The sequence below is a fragment of the Cygnus atratus genome, chromosome 15 (genome assembly GCF_013377495.2).
Source record: "Cygnus atratus isolate AKBS03 ecotype Queensland, Australia chromosome 15, CAtr_DNAZoo_HiC_assembly, whole genome shotgun sequence".
In the NCBI taxonomy this organism is placed as follows: Eukaryota; Metazoa; Chordata; class Aves; order Anseriformes; family Anatidae; genus Cygnus; species Cygnus atratus.
In genome coordinates this window covers 8,882,598-8,906,493 of record NC_066376.1, presented here as the reverse complement: position 1 = coordinate 8,906,493, position 23,896 = coordinate 8,882,598, and the positions used below count along the sequence as shown (strand labels likewise).

Below are 23,896 nucleotides of genomic sequence, written 5' to 3'. Positions count from 1 at the left end.
CATCGGGGTAAGCTGGGCTCCTGGTTTCTCACTTCGCTCTGGGTCAGAGATTTTGACTTTAAGCAAGATGAAGGTATTCATACTCTCTATTTTTGCTCAGGGTAAGTGTTCTGGACACTGGTTATTGGTAGCTATACATATAAAATGAATATCTGGTGCCTTCTATTAATAGGAACTGAGCATCCAAACCCTCTTGGGTCCCCACCCAAATTGCAGGCTTGCTGCCAATCTGCTTTAGAAGTACATACAAGCTGTGCATGAGTAATGTGAGAAATACCCTGCCCTTTACCTGAACCTTGGCTCATGTCTGTCTGAAGAAGCTGTTTTGCTCTAATGATGTCCACGTTCAGTCTTCCTGCGCTGGGTAGGTAGTTTAGTGACAACAGCAGCTCCCCCAGCTCGACTTCATTCTACAGGGAAAAGGCAATGTGGAAATTCAGAACAAAGCTTGGAGGGGAAGAAAAGAGCAGGAAGATAAATTAAATAAAACCCATTTGCCTGAGTGCCTGAAAAACAAATTTTAGTCACACTCTAAGCTGCAACCAAGAACCATCTGGTGGTATCTTGTGCTGAGCAGAAACAAGAAACAATACTATCCCCAGACAAAGATCTGTTCCTTAAACCTCTGACCTCTCATCAGCTTTTCAGAAGACACTGCAAAGAGGACCTATAAGGAGGAATGAATACAGGGTCAGTAATTTCTACCCCCCTTCATTTTGAGTAGTTCCAGGTGGAACTACCTGTAGTTCCATCAGCCTCACCTCCTGATTAATGCACACAACATGGTCCCCATTGGAGAAGGCCTTCTCCTCCCTCCCCAGCCCCCACGGACCACCACCAGCCACCTGGGAGCTTCAGGTATGGTTCAGGCAGGAGATGGTTAATGCATCCCTGGGGCACATGAAGAAATCCAGAGATGTCCCCTTGGTACCTGGCTCTGTCCTATGCAGAGACCACAGCACGATGCACTGCTGCATGCCCAGCTTAACCCTGCCCTTGCTTCTTGTCAGGCTGTATCACAGCCATCTCTTCACTTGAATATAGCTGTTCCTTTCCTTTCACTTAATGGTGCTTAAAAACAGTAATTAAAATAAATAAATAAATAAATATGGAGAGCTGAAAGCACTGCTCCTCAGACATGGCAGCACAGAACAACCTCTTCCCCTTAGCACAACATGGCTCAGAGATGCTGCTGTTCTCGGATGCAAAATAAGCACAAGGAAGCAATGCTGGAGGTGCAGAGCACACCCACCTGCCCTGGCAGGTCACCGCTCCTTCAAAGTTGTCCCAGGTCCATGCAGGAGCCCAGCACTAGCTCTGCATCCCCCATGGCAGTGTAAGTCAAAGCCCAGCCAAGACATGACCGCCACCGCCTGCTCACAGGAGAAGAGGAGCTGCTGCGGTACTGCAATCATAGCAAAAGGCTTAAATATCTTTAACGGTGCCCCAAATATTAGATTACAGAAATCACAAAGTGACTGGCTAGGCAATAAAGAAAAAAAAGCTCTGAGACACAGCAACAACCTGAGCTGGCCTGAAGAACCAAATTCATCAGCAGATGGGTCAGCACAGCCAGTGCCCATCCCAGGCAGAGCTGTGAACACGAGCGCACCCAAATTCTCTCCAGGCACCCAGGTCCTCAGCGTGGCGCGGGGCTGCACCCGCTGCCTGGCAGGAAGGCAGCACACCAGCAGCTCCTGCTGCCCGCTGGCCATTCGGCTCCTCGCCTAACAAGCCCAGCACTAAATCTGACGTCAGGTAATCATATTAAAAGTTCTCCCCCAGGCATTTTGTCTCCTCTGTTCCCGTTGACTACTCCCGGCAAAGGCAGCAGGATGCACTCGGCATGCAGGAGCAGGTGGCAGGCTGAGGAAGCCCTGCACCTCCAATGCAATACAATCTATATTTATTTATTTATTTATTAATTTGCCTTCTATGGAAAATATGCCAACAGGCTGCCTGATCCTAAGCCAAAACCACGTGCCCTATTCATACACTTAACTGTCCCAAAGCCACGCCAGCAGCATCAACCCCCAACCAGCCATCCTGATGGCACCTCTACACCTCTCCTACAGCCTCTCTCCCATGCCATAAAAAGCATCTGATTTCTTAACCTTAACTCTTTTTGTCACAGCATCTCTTGGGTCACATTATGTGGCAGGATGTGATTACACAGCACATGGACTCCTATTCACCATGTGCTGCAAACCGTTCTGCTGCTGCTGCAGTACTTGTGCTTTTCCTGGAAGGCAGCTTGCTTCCATCAGCCTTCATGAAGCCCCACATCACAGTTCTCTTCAAAATATATTATTTTCAATTATTTCAATCAGAAATATATTTCCCAGCACCTGACCCAACACATACCCACTGCTCACAACCCTTGGAAGGTCAAGCCACACCTAAACAAACCATTGTGCCCACCTGTAGCACAAGGTAAGGATCTAGGAATCTAGGACAGCATCACACGCAAGGTAATTTAAATGACCAATTCTATCATCTTTGCTTTGATCTTCCCCCAAAACCTCTGACACATTTATCACTGAGAATGGTGACCCCAAGCAGGACCATGGTAGCAGACCTGGCCAGGAGCCCACGGGCAGCACAAAACCACCCTGATGCTGTCACTCGGGATGACTTCTCCTTCCCCCCTCCTGGCTAACAAACCACAAGGGTTAATCTCAAAGTTCACACCTGGCTTGTAAAATCTACTACCAGCACGGTAACAAAGCACTCAGCACCCACAGCACACAAACAGGATCCACCTGAGATATCCCTCAACCTCAGCTCATTTTTCTATAACACCAACAACGTTTTTAATGCATCCAGGCTTGTTTTCTGCTCGCATTCACTGCTGTGCTGGGCTCCATGCAGACTTTAATTCCTAGAAATTCAGGTACATTTAGACAGCACAAATTAGGAAACTAATTAGTGATGCTATTACCAGCTGGGAAGAGACAGTCAAACAGTTTAGCCTGTAAATATCAAGCTCCTGACACAGCCAGGAGGCAGGCTGACACTGGGCAGGAAGGTAGGACTTTTCAGATCACCTCAAACTTAGAGTGCTGGAGATCCACGTTAAAATTTGGGGTAATTACTTCTGGACCCACCCATGGTGGAACCTGTGGACCTTAACCAAGACATGCAGGAATTAAGAGGCTCCTCAGCCAAAGGAGAGGCTGCAGGAAGGGGTCTCCCTGGGAGGCGAGGGGAGGCTGAGCAGGGACACGCAGGTCTCCCCCAAGGGTCTGCGCCAATGGGAGCAAAATTGCTCCATTTTTTACACCCACAAAAATCAGGCTAGGTTCCCTTGAAGCCAAGCCAAGTTTATTCAAAGAGCTCCTGCAATGTAAGCACCATGGTGCTGCCCAACATGAGACCTTGCTGGGGAAAGGTAAAGCTAAATCCCTGATTTTCAGCAGGACCCAATCTGCCAGGGATATCGGCAGCTCTGCAAGAACCTTTTTGACTGTTTGGGCATAAATTTGAGTGAGGAGAGATATAAAATGCTATATTTTGTAAGTGTGATCCAACAAAGTCAGAAGACTACAACTGGCTTTAATGAGTCTCAGCTCAGGCTTAAATTCCCAAATCCCAGTAGTGCCTTCTGTCTCTTGCTGCTTTTCAAGTGTGTCCAGATTTTTGCTAATTATCTTAGGGGAAGTAAGGTACAAGCCAGCCCAGAAAGACCACGGCAGGATGTGTGTGCTCAAAAACAAAGCAGCCCCATGGCAAGGCGGAACAACAAAAGTGTTCCTGGTGATAACAAAAGGTGCTTTCAGAAGGAAACCCGAGTGACTCAGACCTTTAAAAGCACTTAACTCAAGCAGTGAACTGCCTCTGATCCTATAAACACATTATTTCTACTTTAGCTGCAATGATCTAGGAAACACGTCTCAGATCCTGCCACAGTGGCCAGGGGGACACCAAGCGCACAAGAAAACATCTGTGGTTGGTAGCTACCATGCATTTCTCCCCAGAACATCAGAGAAGCACCTCCACCCTGTGACGCCCAACCACACTCAGCAGCCTTCCCCTGTTCTTTGGTCACTTGTCATTTGCAGTCATTGTTAAGCAACAGGCAACGACGACCCAACTGGGTGCTCCAAGAAGCCCTAGGCACAAGGAGGTGCACCTCCTCAGGTTTTTGCTCCCCGCTCTTTCCCCAGCAAGCTCACACCAGGTGTGCCCTTGCTGACGTGACAGCCTCACTAAGGCATGCTGATGGCACGCTTTGTGTTGGACAGGGAAATGGGGATGTAGGCAGAGGAGCTGCTTAAAGGACTCGGTGCTCAGCAGGCAGAACAGAGATAACTGGGGAGCTTCTGGAGTTCACCGTCCAATGGACAAAAAGGACCCTTCTCATTACAGGACAGGCAGGAGACCCAGCTCCGGGTTGGATGCATGGATGTAGAGGCCTCATGTGGCTGGTGGGGCCCGCAGGGCTGGCCAGGGTGCTCCTCCAGCACACGGACCTGCTGAACTTGGGCATCCACACTGCGCTGCCGTAACCACTGACCCCCATGGCCACCATGCTGTTTATAGGTATTTTTATCAGCAAGAATAACGTCAAGACATGTTTTCCTGGGGAGACTCCAGGCACAGCAGTACGGCTGTTGTTCTGTGGCACACCGAAGCCTCCCCAAATCTCACACCTGTGTATCGGCTGAGCCCAGAAGAGAGGGATGCGAGCTTAAGCACAAGACATGTCACCGGCACATTGGTCATGGCAGGGGGGGAAGTGTCTGAATTTTCCTTTTCCTCCGTCTTTGCATCGGAAAACTGAAACGCTGCTGGTTTTGCCTATGTGAACACAAGATGTTCACAGAACACAATGTGCAGAGGTGCCCCTCAGGCACGGCTGCGCAAAGGCATGGTTGAGTTACCATTATTATGCTGATGACGTGCTGATTTGTGCCGAGATCCCAGATGACCCTGGGAAAGCAATTTCCTGTTTGATTAGGTGCCTAAGTGACACAAGCCTAGATGTCTGAGACTCTCCTGAAGCTCTCATTTACATTTCACTCCTAGCTGTTCCCCTCCACAGCCTATTTCACAGCCAGCCTTGTGCTTGCCTTGATCCAGAACCTTCTACCCTTACTACTTGGGTTGAACCAAACACACAAAGGATATATTTTTTTTCCCTCTTCTGTCCTCTCTGAAACACAACAAGGCTGTCCCAAGGGAAAAAGAGTTTTTAATTAATGCCACTTGCACATCTTGTTTGGATCAGGGCAATTCCTTACTCGCAGCCCCCCCCCCAGCTGTTCATTTCGTACTGCTACAACACCAGCAAAATCCTGCAGCTAAAAACTCTCCCCAGTTCCCGACGGGAACCAGAGCACATTACATCAGCACAGACATCTATGCAACGCTCCTAATGAAGTTTCAGATTGATTTTCCTCCTCAAGGTTATCTGTGATGATACCTCCAGGCACAGCAGAAAACTGATGGCTTAGAACAGTTTGCTCTAACAGGCTCTCTACAGCATCCCGTGACACACAGCAATTATTTCAGGAAGGCTGGGCTATTAAGGACCAGAACCTGAAATATATACCCACACATATCTACATATATAGACAGATATATATATACACACACACACCAATGGAGAAGAATGTTACCTGTGTAACAGAGGCTGAGCAGATACATAATGAAGAGAGTCACAAAATCCTTTCTAAAGTCTTTGCAAATTCACATGGCCATGAGGAAACCATTTATTCCCACCCACCCTCCCAGGAGATACTGCCCATCTCGAGGTTCTCTGATACTTTTGAGCTTTCTGGCAACAGGACAAAAGCAACTCACGAACGGCGTGTTTAGAGGAGCCGTGGCACAAGTCCTGCTTCCGTAAACACAGACCTCAGGGTAAGGGAGGTTCGCAGGCGTTTGTTCTCTGCGTGGCACCTGCAGCAATGCTGTGGCTGGAGCAGTTCCCCCAGCTCTGCCAGACCCATCAGCATCCTCTATAATGACACCAGCGAGGAGAAGCAGCTTCTCATTTTCACCTCACATGGGGAGGCAGTGCGAGGGGAACTGCCCACAGGGCCAGGGACCCGTCCCTAGAGGAAGGACTGTTTCTGATCCGGATCCCTGGGCTGTACGAGTCAAACAGCCCTGACGTTTCAGCCATAAAGCAAGGATCCATCTGGGAATCTGAAACAGGAGCAGAACGGCCACCTGCCACCTGTTCCCACCAGCAACTGCAAGAGGAGGTATCTCTGATTTGCCTCTCTCATGAAAAAGCCTCTGGGCACAAGATGGAAGGTTTCCTGCAGGGAGCACCAGCACCTCCTCTGGGCTCCTCCTCAACAAAATAATCCCCGCAGCATCGTGGTCCTCTGCAGAAAGGGCAAGGAGTGACTGACACACGGGTGAAGGGAGGAGGTGACTAGGTGACAGCTGGAAGCAGAAGAGACAGATGAGGGCAAAAAGAGAAAATGTTCAGGAAGAAAAACTTCCCAGTGCTGGGGCTTTAAAGACTCAAAAAGGGGGGAAACCAACCAACCAAAAAAAAAAATGTATCTGGAATGGACCTAGGGAAAAAAATAGAGAAAAGATACAAAGAAAAACCATAGGCCAAAAAACCATAGGCCAAAACACTACAACCAACCACAGGTTAAGAGCTGAAGTGTTGTCAGGAGACAAGGCCAGCTGGGAAGGGAGCGTGAAGACCTCAGAGCCGGCTGTGCTGCTGCTGAGGCTGCACCACGGCCACCGCCACTGTCCCTCAGCACCAGGCACCCAAGGGTGGGGGTAGCTATCCAGACCCTGCCTCCAGCCAGGCACGGGCAAACCACCAGCTGGACTTCAGCATCCCATTAATGAGCAAGTAGATATACATAACCAAGCCACGTTCATCAGCAGTGATTCTGCATCACCCCTTTAATTAAGCAGCTGCGAAGCTTCTGGACAGCTTTAAAAAAAAAAAAGGAAAAAGCCCTGACAATGTTCACTTCCATATTTAATTTCCTGCAACTCTGTTTTCCCAGCATGGAGCCTCCTTCCATGCCGACACACACGAGGTTGAACCAAACACTGCACCAAGGCTCTCTGAACAAAGTCTCCGGACACCTTTCCATCTGTCCTACGCCTGTATGAGAGATGTGTGCTGGCATGTTTTTTTAATAATACCCTGTGCTACCAAACGCAAAGCATAGCATGTTCCCCAAGGATGGCTCCTTCTCAGACTGCAGTGGGCAAGCCCAGGAGTGTCAGTGCCAAGAAAAAACGTGGTGCAGGCACAACTGCTGCGCTCCAAGCAGCGTGCCAGGGCCACCCACCTGCATGCCACAATTCAAGGTAATGTGCAAAAGAACTGCCCCAAAGTGAATCATTACCTGAATTTCAGATTCCCTTCTTGCTTTTCCTTCCCAAGCAAGGTATGGTAAGAACAACAGTACAATGCTTGCCGTAGGCTTATCCCTGAGATGGGAATCAAAAAGTGTAGAGCCCTGCCACAGGAGAGCTATTTGTGCAGCACATGCTGTTTTGAATGGACAAAGATGACAGCTCCTTAAAAGACTGTCACTCTGCTGCTCTCATAGAATGAAGTTAAAAAAGCAAGTCCAATACTTATCCCCTCTATTATATAAATGGCTTAATTTGAGGGGAGAAGGAATTTTTGTGCTATTTTCCCCAACTACAACCACGCAAGTTTTTTTCTTTTGCAGAATGATCTCCAAGCTCTCATTACTGCTGGTCTAAAACGTTTATTCCTGCCTACTCAAATCTGCCAAAAGAGAAATGAATCATATGTCAATAAAACTTGGGGTCCTGAACATGTGTTTTGGAATTAATCTTAACAGAGAAATGTGTGAATCTGAGCACAGCCACGGCAAGGGCTGCCAACTTCATTCATGGTAATTAAGCAAAGCCACACACATTTAAGGGGATATTTAAGGAGCGCAGAGCGTTCCTATGGGGACTGGACTCAATGCTCCTCTGTGAGCAGCTACTGCACTTTAGAAACACTCTAATTATCCTAGAAAAAAAAGTCATCCAGAACTACTAGGGATAACGAATTTGGCAGTACCTAAACTGACATCTCCTACAAGGAGTCAGACCTTCTGTGTATTCGCTGGCCCTGATCATATACTGGGCAGCAGCTCACCTGTGGATCCGCTTTGGACACAATCCCACCAAATGCTGCACACACTTTCCAAACCACAAAAAGTGCTTCTGTACAGGCACAGTCTTTCACCTGATGTTTAGCACTGAGTATCTCCTTGTGCTGATTCCTCAGGAGGACAGCATGCTGCTCGCCCATATTCAGCTTCTCTGGTGACACAATATGCTCCTGATATAACAACTGTATGTATCCTGGTATGATGAGTAGTCCGGTTCATCTGACTGGCTAGACCCAAGGTAATTTTTAGGCTGTCTGTTAACGAGCAGCTCTGTGAGGGGGTAATGGAGACGTTCTGCTACCAAACACACCGTGCCTGTGCCCACCCGTGAGCTGCACACACCATTGTGTGGCTTGCAGGTGGTTATCCTGGTCCAACCCCAGTGCAGCCGATGGAGTTGCTGCTGCAGGAGCTGGACCATGGCTCAGTTTGGGAGACAGCCACCTGTCCCACCAACACCGCGTGCCCCAAAACTCTGCTGGCACCCCATTTGTGGTCCTGTGCTGAGACACAACCCCACCTCTGGACTTGATGGGACTCATGGTGAGTGTGGGACCAGGGCTCAGCACCTGCCCTATCAGCATATACCTTGGCAATGGTTTCCAGGTAGCAAAGCAGATGGTTATCTTAGCTGAGCCCATTTAAGCTGCTTTCCCTGCTCTTCTGCAAACCCTGTCCCATCCCACCCCATTGGTATGAATCAAAACCCCTTCTCCTCAGCTCCTGCTGCCTGCATTCACTTCCCTCCATCTCAACGCGCTTCTGTCTATAAATGCCAGTTAAAAAACAAACAAATAAAAAAAAACACCACATATTTTCTGTCTTCCATCTCTACATTTCTCATCTACGCCTGTCTGTCTTTCTCTTCCTCTGTGGCTGGTTTTACAGGCACCTGTTGCAAAGCTTTCTTCAACACGGGCTCCATCACTGGTGGTGGAGCTGCTGCCAGCTGCTGCTCAGCCTCGCCGCCCCAGGCAAGCCAGCCCAGCCCGGAAAGTTTTCATCACCTAATCATCAGGGTGGCACCACTGTGGCTCTGTCTGGCTCTCAGGAAGCCCACAATACCTTCTGTAAAAGAAAATACCAGCGGCGGTGGGTTGCTCTGTCCCAGTCTATCCTGATCTCACTACACAAAATGCACTTGGGCAGCCTCAGGTTCAGTCAACAAGAAGTGAATAAAGGCTGCCCCACAACTAACCAAGCAAAAAAAGAAGAGAAGTATTAAAAAGAAAAAAAGTCAACATGTCAGATCTATCATGTCAAAGGCAGAATCTTTCAATTGGCAAACAAAAATTACTAATTTCTAGCCTAAGCATTACTGTTATTGAAAGGCATTAAAATGCAGATTTTCAAAGTAATAAGCTTTATTGTTTTACTGCTTCCAGGATTTATTTTAACCCTTTGATCGATGCTTTTATCTTTAATCTGCACAAGCAGAAAATGAACCCTAGTCAATGAGCTTTAAAACCTTATCAGTGACAAAACATGGAAAAATGATATAAAACATCCTCCCTGGATGTCCTAGTACAAGCACTGCTATTCTCTTTGCAGTCTGCCAGTTAGCTAGTGCCCAGCCAGAAAGAACAAGGAAATATGAGAAAACACTTAACTAAAGCCACAAAACAAGGCACTTATCCAACCAAGGTGCAAAGGACTTTTTGGTTAAATTAAGATTTGACTTTATCTGCTTGCTATCTTATGGAAAAAGTCTTGTAAGGTTAAGCCTGTCCATTCACAGGGAGTTTTCTTTTTCTCCTTAATTTTACAAAAATCAAAATGCCAATTCCCGCATAAATAATTTAGCTGAAATCCCGCTGGAGCAGACAGCACTGCTGAAAGCAGCAGCAGCATTCACTGAAACTTTGGAGAGGCCGGAGGAAGGGCTGGCTCCAGGCCAGGCACGTGAAGGCTGAGATGGTCTTGGCAAACCAGGGTAGGCATTAGCTGTGCAGTGACTCCAGGTTACTAATAAAGAGATGCAAAATGCAGAGACATGTTTGTCATGCAAAGGCAAAGAAAAAAAAATAAATAGCAAGGCCACATGGCATGAGTCACGGGAGGATAAGAGGGATGCAAAGAGACCTCTGTCCTCAGATACATCAATGCTGAGCCCATGATGAGCCACTAGTACCAAAAAGTAAAAAAAAAAATCACGTGCATTCATGAATAAACATTTGGGAAAAAAGGTGGTGAGGGGAGCCCAAGAATATCTGCTCTTGTTTATTTTCCTTATGCACATTTGCCCCTGCCTCTCCAACCATCATGCAAAGCAGACCCCAGCACAGACACCAGGGAGCCCACGGTTTTCACTTGCACTCAATTTTCACATCTTTCCTTTTTGCATGAAAAAATGTCCTGGCAAATCCCATAACGCCACTGTTTCTACTCCAGCAAATCCAGACAGCTCTCCTCCAGTTATCAGGGTCTTGTTTCTCTTCTCCCTGAACTCTGAGGAAGCACAAAGCTCTCTCCAGTCACTGCGCGCCCAGAGCTGGGCAGAGACCTCACCAACTGCACACAAATGCTGCCTGGCTTGCTTTTCTTCCCACCAGCACCTGATGACAATCCCCATTTCAAATCATGCTCTCAGACTCACTATAAAACAGAGGCAAGGTCAATGATTTGTCCTTCATCTCATCCAACACTTCTGGCTATGACATCCTTTCGTAGACACACAAAAATCAAAGGAACTGTGAACTGTCAGTGTTCACATGGGGTTTTTGATTCAGCAAAGGCTCTAAGGCCTAGAAAATGCACTCCCAGAGTTGGTGACACACAAACAGGGGCAACCATGTTAGACCAACCTTCAGCGATACTCCCATCCTTAGCACAAACAGGTAGGACACCCATGCCTGGCTCTTGGCTTGGCTTTTTAATTGGTCACTGCAGGTGATGGTGCTAAAAGCAAATCTGGTAGCTAAGGGCAGGTCCTGGTTGCAAAGCTCAGACCTCAGAACTCCTTCCCTTGCTGCAGAGGAGGTGGCACTGCCCGGGGCCCTGTCCTGAGAGGACCCTCTGCAACCTTCTCCCATCCCACCCAGACCAAACTGCAGACCCAAACCTGCAAGCATGCAGCAGGCCACGTACATCAGATATAATCTATGGCAAGTTTAATTTCCTTCAGGGACATGACAAATAAAATTATCTTGCAATTTTTTGCTCTGGGATAGATTTGTCTTCCATATACCTTCTTTGCATCAGATCATTACTGAACTGGTGCCAGTGGTTCTCCATGTGTACAACCACAGGAGTGACCCAGCTGGGACAGTGTCACTGCAGCCTCTGGGAAGAGATGCAGGTCACTGCAGTGACAAGAAAGATCTTCCACAAGGTGCAGATTTCCAAAGCAGTTTTGATTTGTTCTCATTAGAGTTGACATAGATCTTCTGTCACTCCACCTCCTCTGAATATAAAAGAAGGCAGCTCCTCTACCTCACCGCAGAACAGCTACAAGGCCAGCTACAGGCCCAACGTTATTTCAGCCCGGCAGATGCTATATTAACAAGATGACGATGACTAATCAGAAATAGTATCAACTGCCAACAAGCAAAGGAACTACACACACAAAAAAAAAAAAAAAGTGAGAAAAAACGTGGCAATAATCTGATAAATTCTGTTACCTGAGAACTAGGAACAAGGGCTTTCCACCAGTGACCGCCTTTCACAAGGTCTACATCACTCAAGGGCATTGACACTTTGCCAATAACACAATGGCGTGAGAATTTGTCAAAATCCACTACGGTTAAAAGCAGAGTTCTTCTCTGGGCTTCTAAAAACGGGATTTCAAATGTGTACCTCTCTTCAAACACTGGGTTCTGAGTTTTGCGCTTAACTCCGGTCTGCTTGGAGTTCTTCTGGTCTGGAAGCAGGCAGATCTTCACGTAGGGGTTGGAGTGAGCCATATCTTGCCTGGAGCCATCGTATGAAATCGGGGGAGGCAGGTCCTTAGCCTCAATGACTCGCACTATTAGGTAATTATGCAACAGGTCATACTGAGTGCTAAAGTGCAGCATGCCCAGCTGGTACTTCGATAAGATTTCCTCATCTGTTAAGGAGTCCATATCATCGCTATTTGAGTCAAGAGAGTACAGTCTTGGTTCAAATTTTCTAAAATAGTCATCCGGGCTATAGGTTTTCCGCAGGATAGTTGGCTGAACTATTTCTTTCTTGGCTCCTATTATTCCAAACTCAATAGGTTTAATGTCAATTAATGGAGAACTTGGCCTCCTTGACTCTAAACCTAAATGAGAAAAATGCACAAAAATGATTATTAGAAACTCAGTTCATTACAGGCCCAAGTCACATTGTTGTTCCAGCTATTCTGTATCCGTGCAATGCCTCGCACAGCAAACATTGCTAAGTGGGACTTTTCACCGTTACATTTGCGAACAGCTAACAGTACCCTTAGTTATGCTGCAGCGCAACCTCAACTACAAATTTTTCACCTTGTCCATTTTCATCACACATATGTTTCAGCAAGAAAAACAGGACTGGCCCTTTCCACTGTGCTCCTGTAGAGCAGGATAAGATTTTAATCAATGTATCTTCAGCTCTACTTGATTCCCTGTCTAAGAGATGAAAGAGCAGGCAATACACTCTGATTATTTTTTTTTCCACAAGAATTACATTAATGTTGGAAGGACGACCTTACTTGAAATCCGCCTGGTGAGGCTGTAAGTGGACCGTGATGCATCTGAAGATGACCGCCTTCTGTCAGGGGAAACATCCTGAAGAGTGGGAGGCAGTTCACTGATTGTATTATCAGAGTCTCCATCTTTGTCCTCATTTTGGCTGCTTATCCTGTTATAACGAGAGACCTTTAGGTGATTCAGCCCAGTAAAAGGACTAGTTACAGAATAGAAATGTATTCAGATATTGTGTCTAATCTTGTGTGCACATCCCTGGATGCCGCAGGGTATCTCATTCACATCTATTTGGCAAGCAAAAGGCTGAGCAACTGACTACATGCCTATGTAAAAGGGAGATGCTTTATCTTTCTGCTTGCCTTTCAAACAAGAGCATATCAGTACCAGCGCGTGACACAGGCTACAGAGGCACGTGTGACTTGGACCTCAATCAGCAATACTAAACTCATCTTTGAGGAAAATAAAAAAGAAAAAATAAAGCCCTAATAACATGAGCCCTAATAACAATAATATTGCTGTAAATCTACAGCTACCCTTTGGAAGCATGGCCATCACCAGGAAATAACTAGCATGGGAGCCACCATGCTCAGACACCCGAATCCCTCTCTGAGTAAAATATTACTTTGCAATACAACACCAAGGTTTCAAAACTCAATAAGTAGGATTAATTAACAGCTATCTATTGACATATTATTAAATAACTGGTTCCATAAACCAGAGGTGACTCTCAAAAGACAGGAATTTTACTGCCCAGGGGTCTTGGTGAGGGAGGAAAGGGACAGAGGGAAGTAAGCAGGATCTCACTAACAAAGTAAATGTCAGTGAGAGCTGTAGCATCCTTGAGAAGACTCAGTAGGAGACTTGGATCATAAAGAAGCCTGCATACAATTCCCATCTCAGCTTAGTTTTCATCTATAACAGCAGTTCAGTTAAAAAATCTCAACTTCTCACACCTGCTGTGGTTTGCACCATGGGCCAGGGCCTCCCAGCTTTGGCTGGAAGAAGAGCAAGAGCCAGCAGTAACCCAGCTGCACCTTCTGAGGCGAGCCGCTGCTAGAAATCTGCAGGTGGAAATGAAATCAAGCAATGGTATGAGACATGTAAACCATCATGCTAAACTAATCCATGAGACAGAGTACTCAGAAAAATAGCAGCAGATCACGAGGAAAGCATCAGCGTGAAATGAGCGAAGCAAGGGGAATACTGCTTGAGCCTTGCTCCTGATTCACTCATCCTATGTTCATGGCCAGGCTGGGTATAAATGAAGTATGTTGAATCGTTCGCTCTAGCAATCAATGACTGAACTAGAGCAATAAAAATGTTCTGGAAAAAAAAAAGTTGGAAACTCATAGAAAAGGCCCCCTGAATATAAAATAGACTTAAACTAGAATTTCTTATCCAAATTCACAAGATTCCCAGCAGGATCTAGCGTACATGCAAATACTCACCAACCCAGACTCATACAACTCATCCACATCAAAAAATAAATCACATCAAATCAAATCTAGGAATCAAAACAAAACCCTATATTAAAAAGGGCATGCAGTATTTGCACAATCCTGCAGCCCATTAAAGGCAATCCACACCATGCAGTTTGACATACAATCAGCACTACGAACACAAATAGCTTTTTCATGCCTAAATGCAGGTCTGCACAATCATATGTAGCATTTGGACATCTTTGCGTTTGAGAAGCAAATGCACAAAATGAGGAGAAGGCAGGGTGAAAAGGGAATCAGGAAGAGAGGTATTAAAGATGTTCTACAATGGGTAAACGTAATAGTGAGTTAATAACGTACAGATGACCTTTAGTAAGGAAATTGCTACTGAGCCACAATAATTTTTCCTCAAATAAACTTTGGCTCTGGTTAAAGCAGCTCTGTTTCTGTTTAATCAGAGCCTTTGGGAAGAGAAGTCGCGTTCTGATTTCAATTTAATCTCACAGAGTGTGCAGCATTTATCTTTGGGTTTTTAGGGAGAATACTCCATAACAGGCAGTGCAGACATACACCCTCCTTCCCAGCCCATTTTTGCAAGGACTGGGATGCAAGCACTCATTGTGAAACAAGAAGCAACAGCTACCATGCATTCAGGTCAATACAATTAGCCTCAATTCAGTAAGATTTTATTTATTTATTTATTTATTAAGTTGCTACTGGAGGCTACTATAAAAAATGCAGGAAGTGAGAAAAATCAACAGCCTCCCAGGAGGAAAGGCTTCAGCTTGCAGCTTTAGAGTCCCCTCCTGAATTTCCAGGACATCAGGTGTCTCACAGCTGCCAAAGGGAAAACCTCTGGCAAAACACAAAGGACAGGCTATCAAGCACAGGCATTCAGGTGTTTGCTAAGTAAGCAAATGAAGACCATAAAATCAGTTCTTCCCTGGGGACCGAGTGGGGAGGTAGAGAAGGATCAAACTGCACTCTCCATGTATCAGCATCCTGGGTGCATGAAGAAGTGGCAACAATGAAAGATCTCGGCAGAAAACCTGGATCTGGTTTTAAAACACTTGCAGTCTGTGAGCAGGGAATATAATAAATTGATTTGCTCCCAAATTCAATGCATGTATATAAATGCAGAATAGTGTTATCAAATCCATCTTCCACTTGAGAGGTTTCCATTGAATCTAAAAGCCTTTTTTTTTTTAGAAAAAAAAAGAGTGTGTGTGTGTATCAACTAGCATATACGGATGTCTGAGCACTTTAAAAACACACCCATTAAACACGTTATTCTGAGACCAATTCCAAGCCCCTGCTCTGCTCACACATCTAACCCCAGACATTGTCTCCTACCTCCAAAAATGCATAAGGAGATTGGAAAGTGTAAGATTAACAAAATGAAAGTAAAGACCTTCAACTTGTGAGCTGCACGCCAGCCGAGGCTGCGCAGCATCATTTCCACCTTAAATCCACGTGCACAAACAGTGCAGCCCTCCTATTGATCCGCAAACAAAATACATCACTTCTGTCTCCTGCCTTTTACTCTCCTTTCCTCTTCATTTTCCAGACCCTTGCTTCCCTACAGTTCCTCCTCTCTCCTTTTCCTCTCAGTTGCATCTCTTCGGCTCCTTCCTCACCTCCTCACCCCAGTCATTTGGGGCTGCCTCACCGCTTTCCAGCAAGGTCAGCCCAGAAGCTTAAAGCATCGCCATCCTTCCTGGCACCCCCCTGGGTCCATCCCTGCTGAGGAGCAGGAGCCAGCAGCCTTCTTCAGCAAGCAGAGCCCTACAACAACATGTGTCAACAGCCACACTTAGAGATCATGAGATTTACAGTAGTACCAGAGGAGATGGTGATTCAGTCATCCTAAGGCATGACAGCATCCATGCCTCCACTCCAAGCACAATTACTTGGCTCCTGCCTGCCCTTCCCAGGCACTGGCTTTGGGAACTTGCCTTCTCTCACTGCTATAGCACAGCAGAGAGACCCTAATTGTACCAGGCTGCCTGAAGCTGGAAGGAGAGATGTGACACTAAAGACACAGTCCTGGGATGTGACCCAGGCTGGGGGGTCCTAGGTCCATCAGTAAGTGCAGCATGAAGCATGACGTGGTTGAAGAACTGGGCTTTTTTTCCTAAGTGTGCTGCCTTCTGATTTTGGTCGCTGCAAGAAACCAACCACCAAGGCTTTCAGATAGAGCAGGACTGGGAGAAAACAATACAGGCTGGAGACAGCATTTTGTGAGTCCAAAGGTCACCGTGTTTTCAGCCTGTGGCAAAGTCCAGCTCATCCACAAAGTCACCACACACCTGAGTTTTAAGGCCACAAGAGGAGCAGAACCTCCATGCTGACAGTGCCCTGGAGGCAGACAGAAGGAGCCGGCAGCCCAAACCCATGGGGCCAGACACCCCCCACCTGCCCATCGTGTCCCTTCTGCTCCCCAGCAGAGCTGAGCAGCTCTGAAGCACCCTCTCGCACCAAGCCTGGCTGCTTGTTCCCAGGTATGTAATTGTTTCTGCAGCAATCTTTCTACATCCAATACTGCTACCTCATCACTGTGTTCTCTTGTGCCCAAATGCTTTCCTATTTAGCATTGATTTTGCTTCCATTTCCCACTAATTGCAGGTGAATCCATTTCTGGGGATATATCAGACTCTTAAATATGCTGCTCCAAATTTAAAAACCACTCTAACACATCTTGAGCATTTCTATTTTTATTGCTTCAGTATTAATTACCATCCTATTCTACCATGATTCAAGAAGGTATAGAGACAAGACTGTGATTTAAACATGAGACAACTTATTTCGTGCAGCCACAGCACACAGACGTTCCAGACCTAACAGAGTGGATGAAATTAACTGAGTGCCTTAGTGCCCAGGCACAACATCTCAGCATCGTGTGATGTGCTAATTGGGCAACTCCTGTGCCCCAGTTTCTGGACACAGTGAGGTTTAGCCATCTCTATCAAGTCATCTGCCCTCGCAGAAGACAGCCCGGCCCAGCAGACAGAGCCAGCATTAAAATACAGGAGACCTCTATTTTCTTCCTGGTTTCACTAAAGCCTCCACAGCCACCTCTGTGATTCCCCAAGGAGACGGAGTAAAATGGGGAAGACATCACTGCCTTTCTTTATATTAGGTATGCAAAAGCACCAGCCAAAGCACCAGGTAAAGCCCAGTGTTGTCACTCTCGTTCTTTACTGATTCAAGAGGAAATCTTGAAAAGTACTAAGGTGACGTAAGAGATCAGGTCTTGCTAATTGAACCTTTCGATGGATTTCCCCTTAGAACTCATATGAGGTATTCCTTTCATATTCCTAGGTTATAACCACCTTAATGCCAGAATAAGAAAATTTTCTGAAACAACCTCATCAGCATTTCAACTAAGCTAAAGTGCTCCAAAGGGCTGGTCCATGTGCAGAGGAAGTAGGACTTTGGAAGAAAAGCATCTTTAGATGCCAACCCAACAATTAGCTTGCTATGCTAACTTACAAGCTAACTTCTGTTTTACCTAGCAGAAAGTGTTTTACAGATTCCCGTTATTATTTGAGCTAATGGGACTGCTGGTTTATACCTTGCCATTGAGTAGCCTACATTTCCACCCTCAGCAGGAGACCCTTCCTTAAGATACGGCATCCTCTGAACTCTGAAAGTCCTCTCGCCATTTCATATCAACTTTCCCACCGCAGCTGAACAGCCCTACCCTTCTGTTAGAGCTGTGAGATTGTGCATCTAAACTTACAGCCAGGCTGGAGTCTGAGCAGGAAAAGGTCCCAGGATTTCAACTTCATCTTCATTTGTTTGACAACAGCTACAGTCGAAACACTTCTGACAACAATTTCTACAAGTCCACCGGCACAGCAAGAGATCCGAGATTCTAGCGAGCAGACCCTGAAGCCATTGGAAACCAAAGTACAAGATTACAACCCATCAATAGCTACTGAGAAATAACATTCAGCTGTATTTATGTTTGTGTTTCTGCAACAGCACATATTTATTTATAAAGAACTATATTTATTCCCTCTATATCAACAGGCAAGTGCTGTGCAGTTACTAATCCAACTTCAGGGATGCCATAACAAGGCAGAAAAATAAGCATTCATGGCAGGTACTTTCCCTCTGGTAGCGATGTATTATTACATAGGTTGGCAAAAGGGTGATTTGCAAAACACTATTGCGTAACAATGTGCTGGAGTGGAATCACGCTTATTCTACCACGCACATCAACAAACTAATAGATCGGCAAATGTATAACAAAAGGAATTTAAACCAGAAGGTAAGTGAAAGCCCCAACTTAATTCTGCAAGAGTCTATTTAATTTGAAAAGCTTAACATAGCAACATGAATACATTCCATCCCTGTAGATACATCAGCATGTAATATTCATATGACCCATGCGCATACAGCATTACAGCCCAATAAATTCACCGCCAAAATGGATTAGCAAAAGCATACTGTCCACGTGCCTCCCCTCTGCTAGGACGATTAACTTAACGAAGAACCTAAAATGATTTTTTTTTAAGTTATTTATCCTAAAAAAGTATTTCATTTGTGAGGTTTCCAGGGCGGCACCAGTAGCATTTCCTGTAGCAGTGCTCCTCTGCTTTCACAAACCCATCACACGCCCCATCGGAGGGAGGACAGATGCTGCACCATGCCCACACCATCCCCGCAGCCTTCCTCCTGCTCCAAAGCTCTGCTTGCTTCAAGCGGAGCAGAAAGCCCAAACTAAGGCCATTTCCCACCCATCCCAGCTCCGATTCTGCAGTAAGAGGCCTTACTGAGCGGCACCAGGACACTGCCAATGAAGGGCATCGCTCTGTGGTCCTGGGGGACACACAGCTGCGAGGGCACAGCATGTCTCCATCCAGAGTGGAATCACTTTACAACTGCATGGGAACTTGGAAAGTTCATTAGAAGCTGAACAAATAAAGCGCGTGAGCATTTCTCCATGGATATCCCGCAAAAGTACTTGGTACAAGGGCGCTATCACACTGCACCAAGGGTGTGATTTCTCTTGGGAATGCAGGTCTGCAGAGAAGACTCCACAGGAACATCTCTCAAGCTCCAGTAAAACAGTTTTTCCATAAACAATATCCGAGCCTTGCAAAAAAAAATAAAATAAATTAAAAATTACCAGCCCAGAATGTGGTGCATTACTTATATCTAGGACATCAGTAAAGAGTCAGAAAATACGAGACAATCCCCTCAGGATGGAGCGAGGAGACAGAGCAGAGAGTGAATCATCAGATTAACTCACCTCATTTATTGGTTCCAACTGTCCTTTTAGACATCCATGATGAAGCAAAGGGGAACAAAATGAAAGAGACAAAAACAGGTTAGCAATGCTCAAATAACTTCAAATGTTCTGCCATGGCGTGCCCCAGACTGGGATGGGCTTTAATTTCTGGCAGGATGGTCAACGTTCGGCGGAGGCAAGGTCTCCTGGGCAGGCACCGGCTTCTACTGCTTCCAGCCCTGTCCCGCTAAGCTCCCTCTGCTTCCTGAGGAGTGAAACTCCCAAATCCATCCTGAAGCATGAAAATCCTGCTCATTGCTCCCTTGCTAAAGGGCTATCACGTGCGACCACTTTGCTTTTTCCTAATAACCTGTCTCTAATTGCAGCCAACAGTGAACCGCATCCAAACATTCCAGTTACACGCCACGGTGGAAAAGGCTTTCGTCCAGATCCTGCCCTTATCAACAGAGCTTCAAGGGCAGCTCATTAGAGGCAGCATTTCTAGGAGCACCTCTCCGTTGTGTACACATCACTCGAGGCAGCCGGGCTTCTTCAGCCTCACCCTCCGACTTGACTCGGAGGAGACCCGAAGTCAAGTGCTCAAAGCCTGCGTCGCGCACTCCAGCTTGAACACTTGCACTGCAGCCACTTCCCCGAAGGCACAGAGAAAATCTACAGCAAAGGAAGAAATTATCGCGACCCAGTGTTTTAATCATGAAGCCATCCTTGCAACATTATACCCACCTTGCTTCAGTTATAAACAGAGATTTAGCAGCATTTCACGTGCCTGATGAAATGCTTTTCCCACCTTTCTCTCTTGCTAATGACTAAGAGTTTCTTAATTGTCCTGGCTGTCCTTCTGTAAAGGGGAAGCCCTAAAAAAAAAAAAAAAAAAAGAAGCAAAACCAAAACCCCTCTTCCCTACCCGTCCACGTGTACAAAACTATGCTCAGGGACAATATGGACAAGAGCCGGCTTATACGAAGAAGCCAGGATGCCTAAGTTGAGTTCAGATCCAAGATCACTTCCGCGGGCTGCCCTCCAGCACAAGCCTCCCTTCCAAACTTCTCCAAAACCAGCACCTGGCACGAAGGCTGCCGCTTGTTCGCAACAGAAATTAGAGACTGAAAATGCTGCAGTGCAATGTGACAAGAGCAATTAGATACCCGTGGACCAACTGGTTAAGGAAATCCTGAACGGTTTAAAGGGCTCATCAGTCCTTATTAATGCGAACTTGCAGCCAAGGTGCCGCAGCCAAAGCGGCGGTGGTTTAGCAAAGCTGCAACAAGAATATTTAAATTGCTGTAAAATGAACCTGCTGGATTCCTGCCACGCAATCAAACGCCGTAGCACGCGCTGTGCAAAAGAGGTGGCATTTCCGAGCGGCCCGTGGGGACTCAGGGCAGGCTGGTGTCACACAGCCATGCTGGCGGCCACCACCAGCCACCAGTTATGGGAGAACATTGGCGTGTGCCACCAAGCCACGGAGCATGAGTGCCACAGGCACCATAACAGTGACTCTGTGACCACCCCAAAATCTCTGCCAGGAGAGGGGAGGGCAGAAATAACAAGAGCTAGGCATTACAGCGCAACCGGGCAAACAAGTCAGTGGTGCCATACAGGGTATAAGGGCAGGGACCCATGAAAGGAAAGCAAACAGGAGCAGCTGCATGCATCCACCTGGGTGGCGCGGAGCTGGAGGTGGGCGCTGGGGAAGGGCAGAGGCTTGCAGAAGGATGTGACAGACGGCAGCACGGGGCTGGCACCCCCGGCAGCACCCACGGGAGGGAAATCTGCTCCAAGTCAGCACTCAGAGCAGGGTCGAGGCACACGGCAGTGTCCCCCAGTGATGCTGGGATGGGGTCTCCATCAGTGATGGCCATGTTGTGCCCCTCCTGCGACACCCAGCACAGCAGTGTGGGGACAACAGGGTGCCCCCAGCCCCACCACCCCAATGCCACAGCCTGGGGACAAGGGGGCGACCACCGCCAGCACCAGCCCGGGGGTGCCACTGGGGCGCTCCCTGAGACCCCTGCTCCACAGGGGGATGGCAGGAGGGGAAAGGCCACGGATGGCAGGGGGCAGCGCAGTGGGGGGCTCTAGCAGAGCTCCAGCGCCCGGACGTCTCATCCAGCTGGAAACGCTCTGCTAATCTTAAAATTGGGGGTGCAGCCTCCGGAGCTACAGAGATTGAAAAACAAGCGGCTGGAAACTGCAAGGCCGGAGGGACAAAATCGCTCCGGATTTTACAAAAACCTCCCCAATTCAGCCCAGCCTTATGGGGGGCTCGGGCTGGCCGCAGCCGGGGGCGCTCGTTTTTCCCCCTCTTCCCCAGCCTCTACCGGGCCATGCCCAGGCAGGGGGGGCTCCCAAAGGCACCGCCACCCCCCAGGCTGCCTGCGGGCTTCTGCAGCCCCCTTTGGCTCTAGGCACCCAGTCCTTGGGGGGGCCCTCCCGCACCCGGAGCCAGCCCGCTCCTACCGACGGACAGAGCGGGGCTGTCTGCGATGTCCGGAGCACCTCGAAAAGCCGAGGTCTCGCTGCCAGCCCCCCGCCCTCCTTGCCCGGAGCCCCCAGAAGTTCCCCCAAAGTTGCGCGCACCAAGCGCGCAGCGCCCCAGCCCCGCAGACGGCGCCTACAGCGCACGGCGACCCCCCCCCTCGCCCCCTCCCAGACCCCCTCCAGCCCGGATTCTTCCCCTCAGCACCTTCGCTCCGCACCCACCTGGATGTACGCCATCTTCCGCGGGGCTCCGCTGCGCCGCGCTGCGCCCCCCGGCACGGCACGGCACGGCACGGCACCGCCCCGGGCGGGGAGGGGGCGGCCACGAAGGCACCGCGGGGCCGGGGGGCGCCGTCAGGGCGGGGAGAGCCGCCACCGAGGTCCCCCCATCCCCGGCTCGTCGGGAAAATGCGAGGGGGCTTCGTGCTCCGGGGGTGGGGGGAGCTGGCGGGCGGCCACCCGGCACGGCTCGGCACGGCTCGGCGCGGTGCAACAGGTCCGCCGCAGCACGGGCAAACACTGACCTCCAGAGGGCCCGGCGTGGAAATTCAGGGCTGGGAAGCCCTCCTCGGACCCCGGGGGGATGCTCGGGAGAAGCCCAGGGATGTAAGTGTGGAGCTGGCGTGGCCGCGTTGGGTAACGCGGTTGTTGCGCCTGTGCTTTCCCCCGAAGAGCTGACGGTAAGAGGAGATGCCCTAAACGCACCTGAGCTGTGACAGGGACGCGGTTGTGGCAGGAGGTTGAGTGCACGGAGTTATAGCACGTACGCTCGCGTCTCCCCGGGTGAGGAGGAGCTGGAGGAAGGTGCCCACAGTCCCTGCTGAGCATCGCTGCTTGGCTTCGTGCCCACCTGCTGAGGGGTCAGTCCCCGGGCTGAGGTGGGGGCATGGGATGCAGCCCAGTGATGGGACCTCTCGGGCAAACCCCACCGAGTGGGTGGCTGGGCCTGGGTAGCATTTAAAGGGAGCTCAGTTAGGCAAGTGGCCCATTTTGAGGTCAATCTCCCCAAAATGAAATCTCAGGAAAGGTGGAGATTTGGGGCTGTTCCTCTTGAGCACCGCCTTGGCAGCACACAAATTACAGCTTCCCTACATGCCGCCCTAAACGAAGGCTCCTGCCCACAGCCTCAGAGGAAATTCTGTGGCTGGCACCTCCCCAGCCCGTGGGTTTCTGCAAAACTCTGCACAAAGCCAATGCTCGTGCTGTTGGAGTAGAGTTCCCGTGTCCATGTGCCGCTCCTTGGGGAGATGTACGACTGCCCACCAGGCAGGGGCTCGTAGCCATCCTGCTGCCAGCACACAAATACATACCTTCAATGGGAAATGGCCTCCCAGATGGAGATTTTCTGACAGATCCTGGCCCCAAGCTTTGGAGAGGACCAGAACTACGGGCACCTTGCATGAGAAATTGCAATGCAATTTCCTGCTTTCCTTCCTTGAGCAAAGGTGTGCGTTGAGAGGAGAAGAAAATCCCTCTTGTGCCCAACATGTTCACCATGGGATGCGGAAAGGGCCTGGCTTGTGCAGCACTGATGAAAGGCGAAGGGGACTTTGGTGGCCAGCCTCGAGCATGCCACTCTGAGCAAAGCACAGATGCAGCGAGGCCAGAGGTTTGCAGCCCAGCCTGGCCAAGCATTTGGGAGCCACGTCCCTGCTGCCCAATGCTCCGATGCATTGCAGTTTGGAATGCTGGCCAGCCTAAAAACACGAGTTGCTACTGCTCCTTGTGGCAGCAAGCTGGTCTGGGGGACTTGGAAGGCTCTCACCCCACTGATCTCATTTAACGTTTAAGCTCTCACTGAATTCAATGAAAAACTCCCATTGACTTCCGTGGGAAGGGTGGGAAGGGCCTTACTCCCAGTTAAAAGCATAAATTCTCTTTTTCCCCAGGGAGAGCAGCTACTGCTGTAGAAGAACTACCACAGTGGAGATAAGCAAGACAAAA

General features: G+C 48.4%; 1 protein-coding gene across 1 annotated transcript in view; it reads right to left on the bottom strand.

Moving 5' to 3' along the window:
- SYT17 (synaptotagmin 17) overlaps positions 1-22,189 on the bottom strand; it is a 35,651-nt gene extending 13,462 nt beyond the window's left edge. Inside the window, exons 1-6 of the mRNA XM_035548968.1 lie at positions 22,175-22,189; positions 19,472-19,489; positions 17,954-18,102; positions 12,778-12,926; positions 11,747-12,366; positions 290-410 (exon numbers count right to left, since the gene is read on the bottom strand). Of these exons, the coding sequence (XP_035404861.1) occupies positions 290-410; positions 11,747-12,366; positions 12,778-12,926; positions 17,954-18,102; positions 19,472-19,489; positions 22,175-22,189 (1,072 nt within the window). The remainder of the gene's footprint in view (positions 1-289; positions 411-11,746; positions 12,367-12,777; positions 12,927-17,953; positions 18,103-19,471; positions 19,490-22,174) is intronic.
- Positions 22,190-23,896: the final 1,707 nt, after the last annotated feature.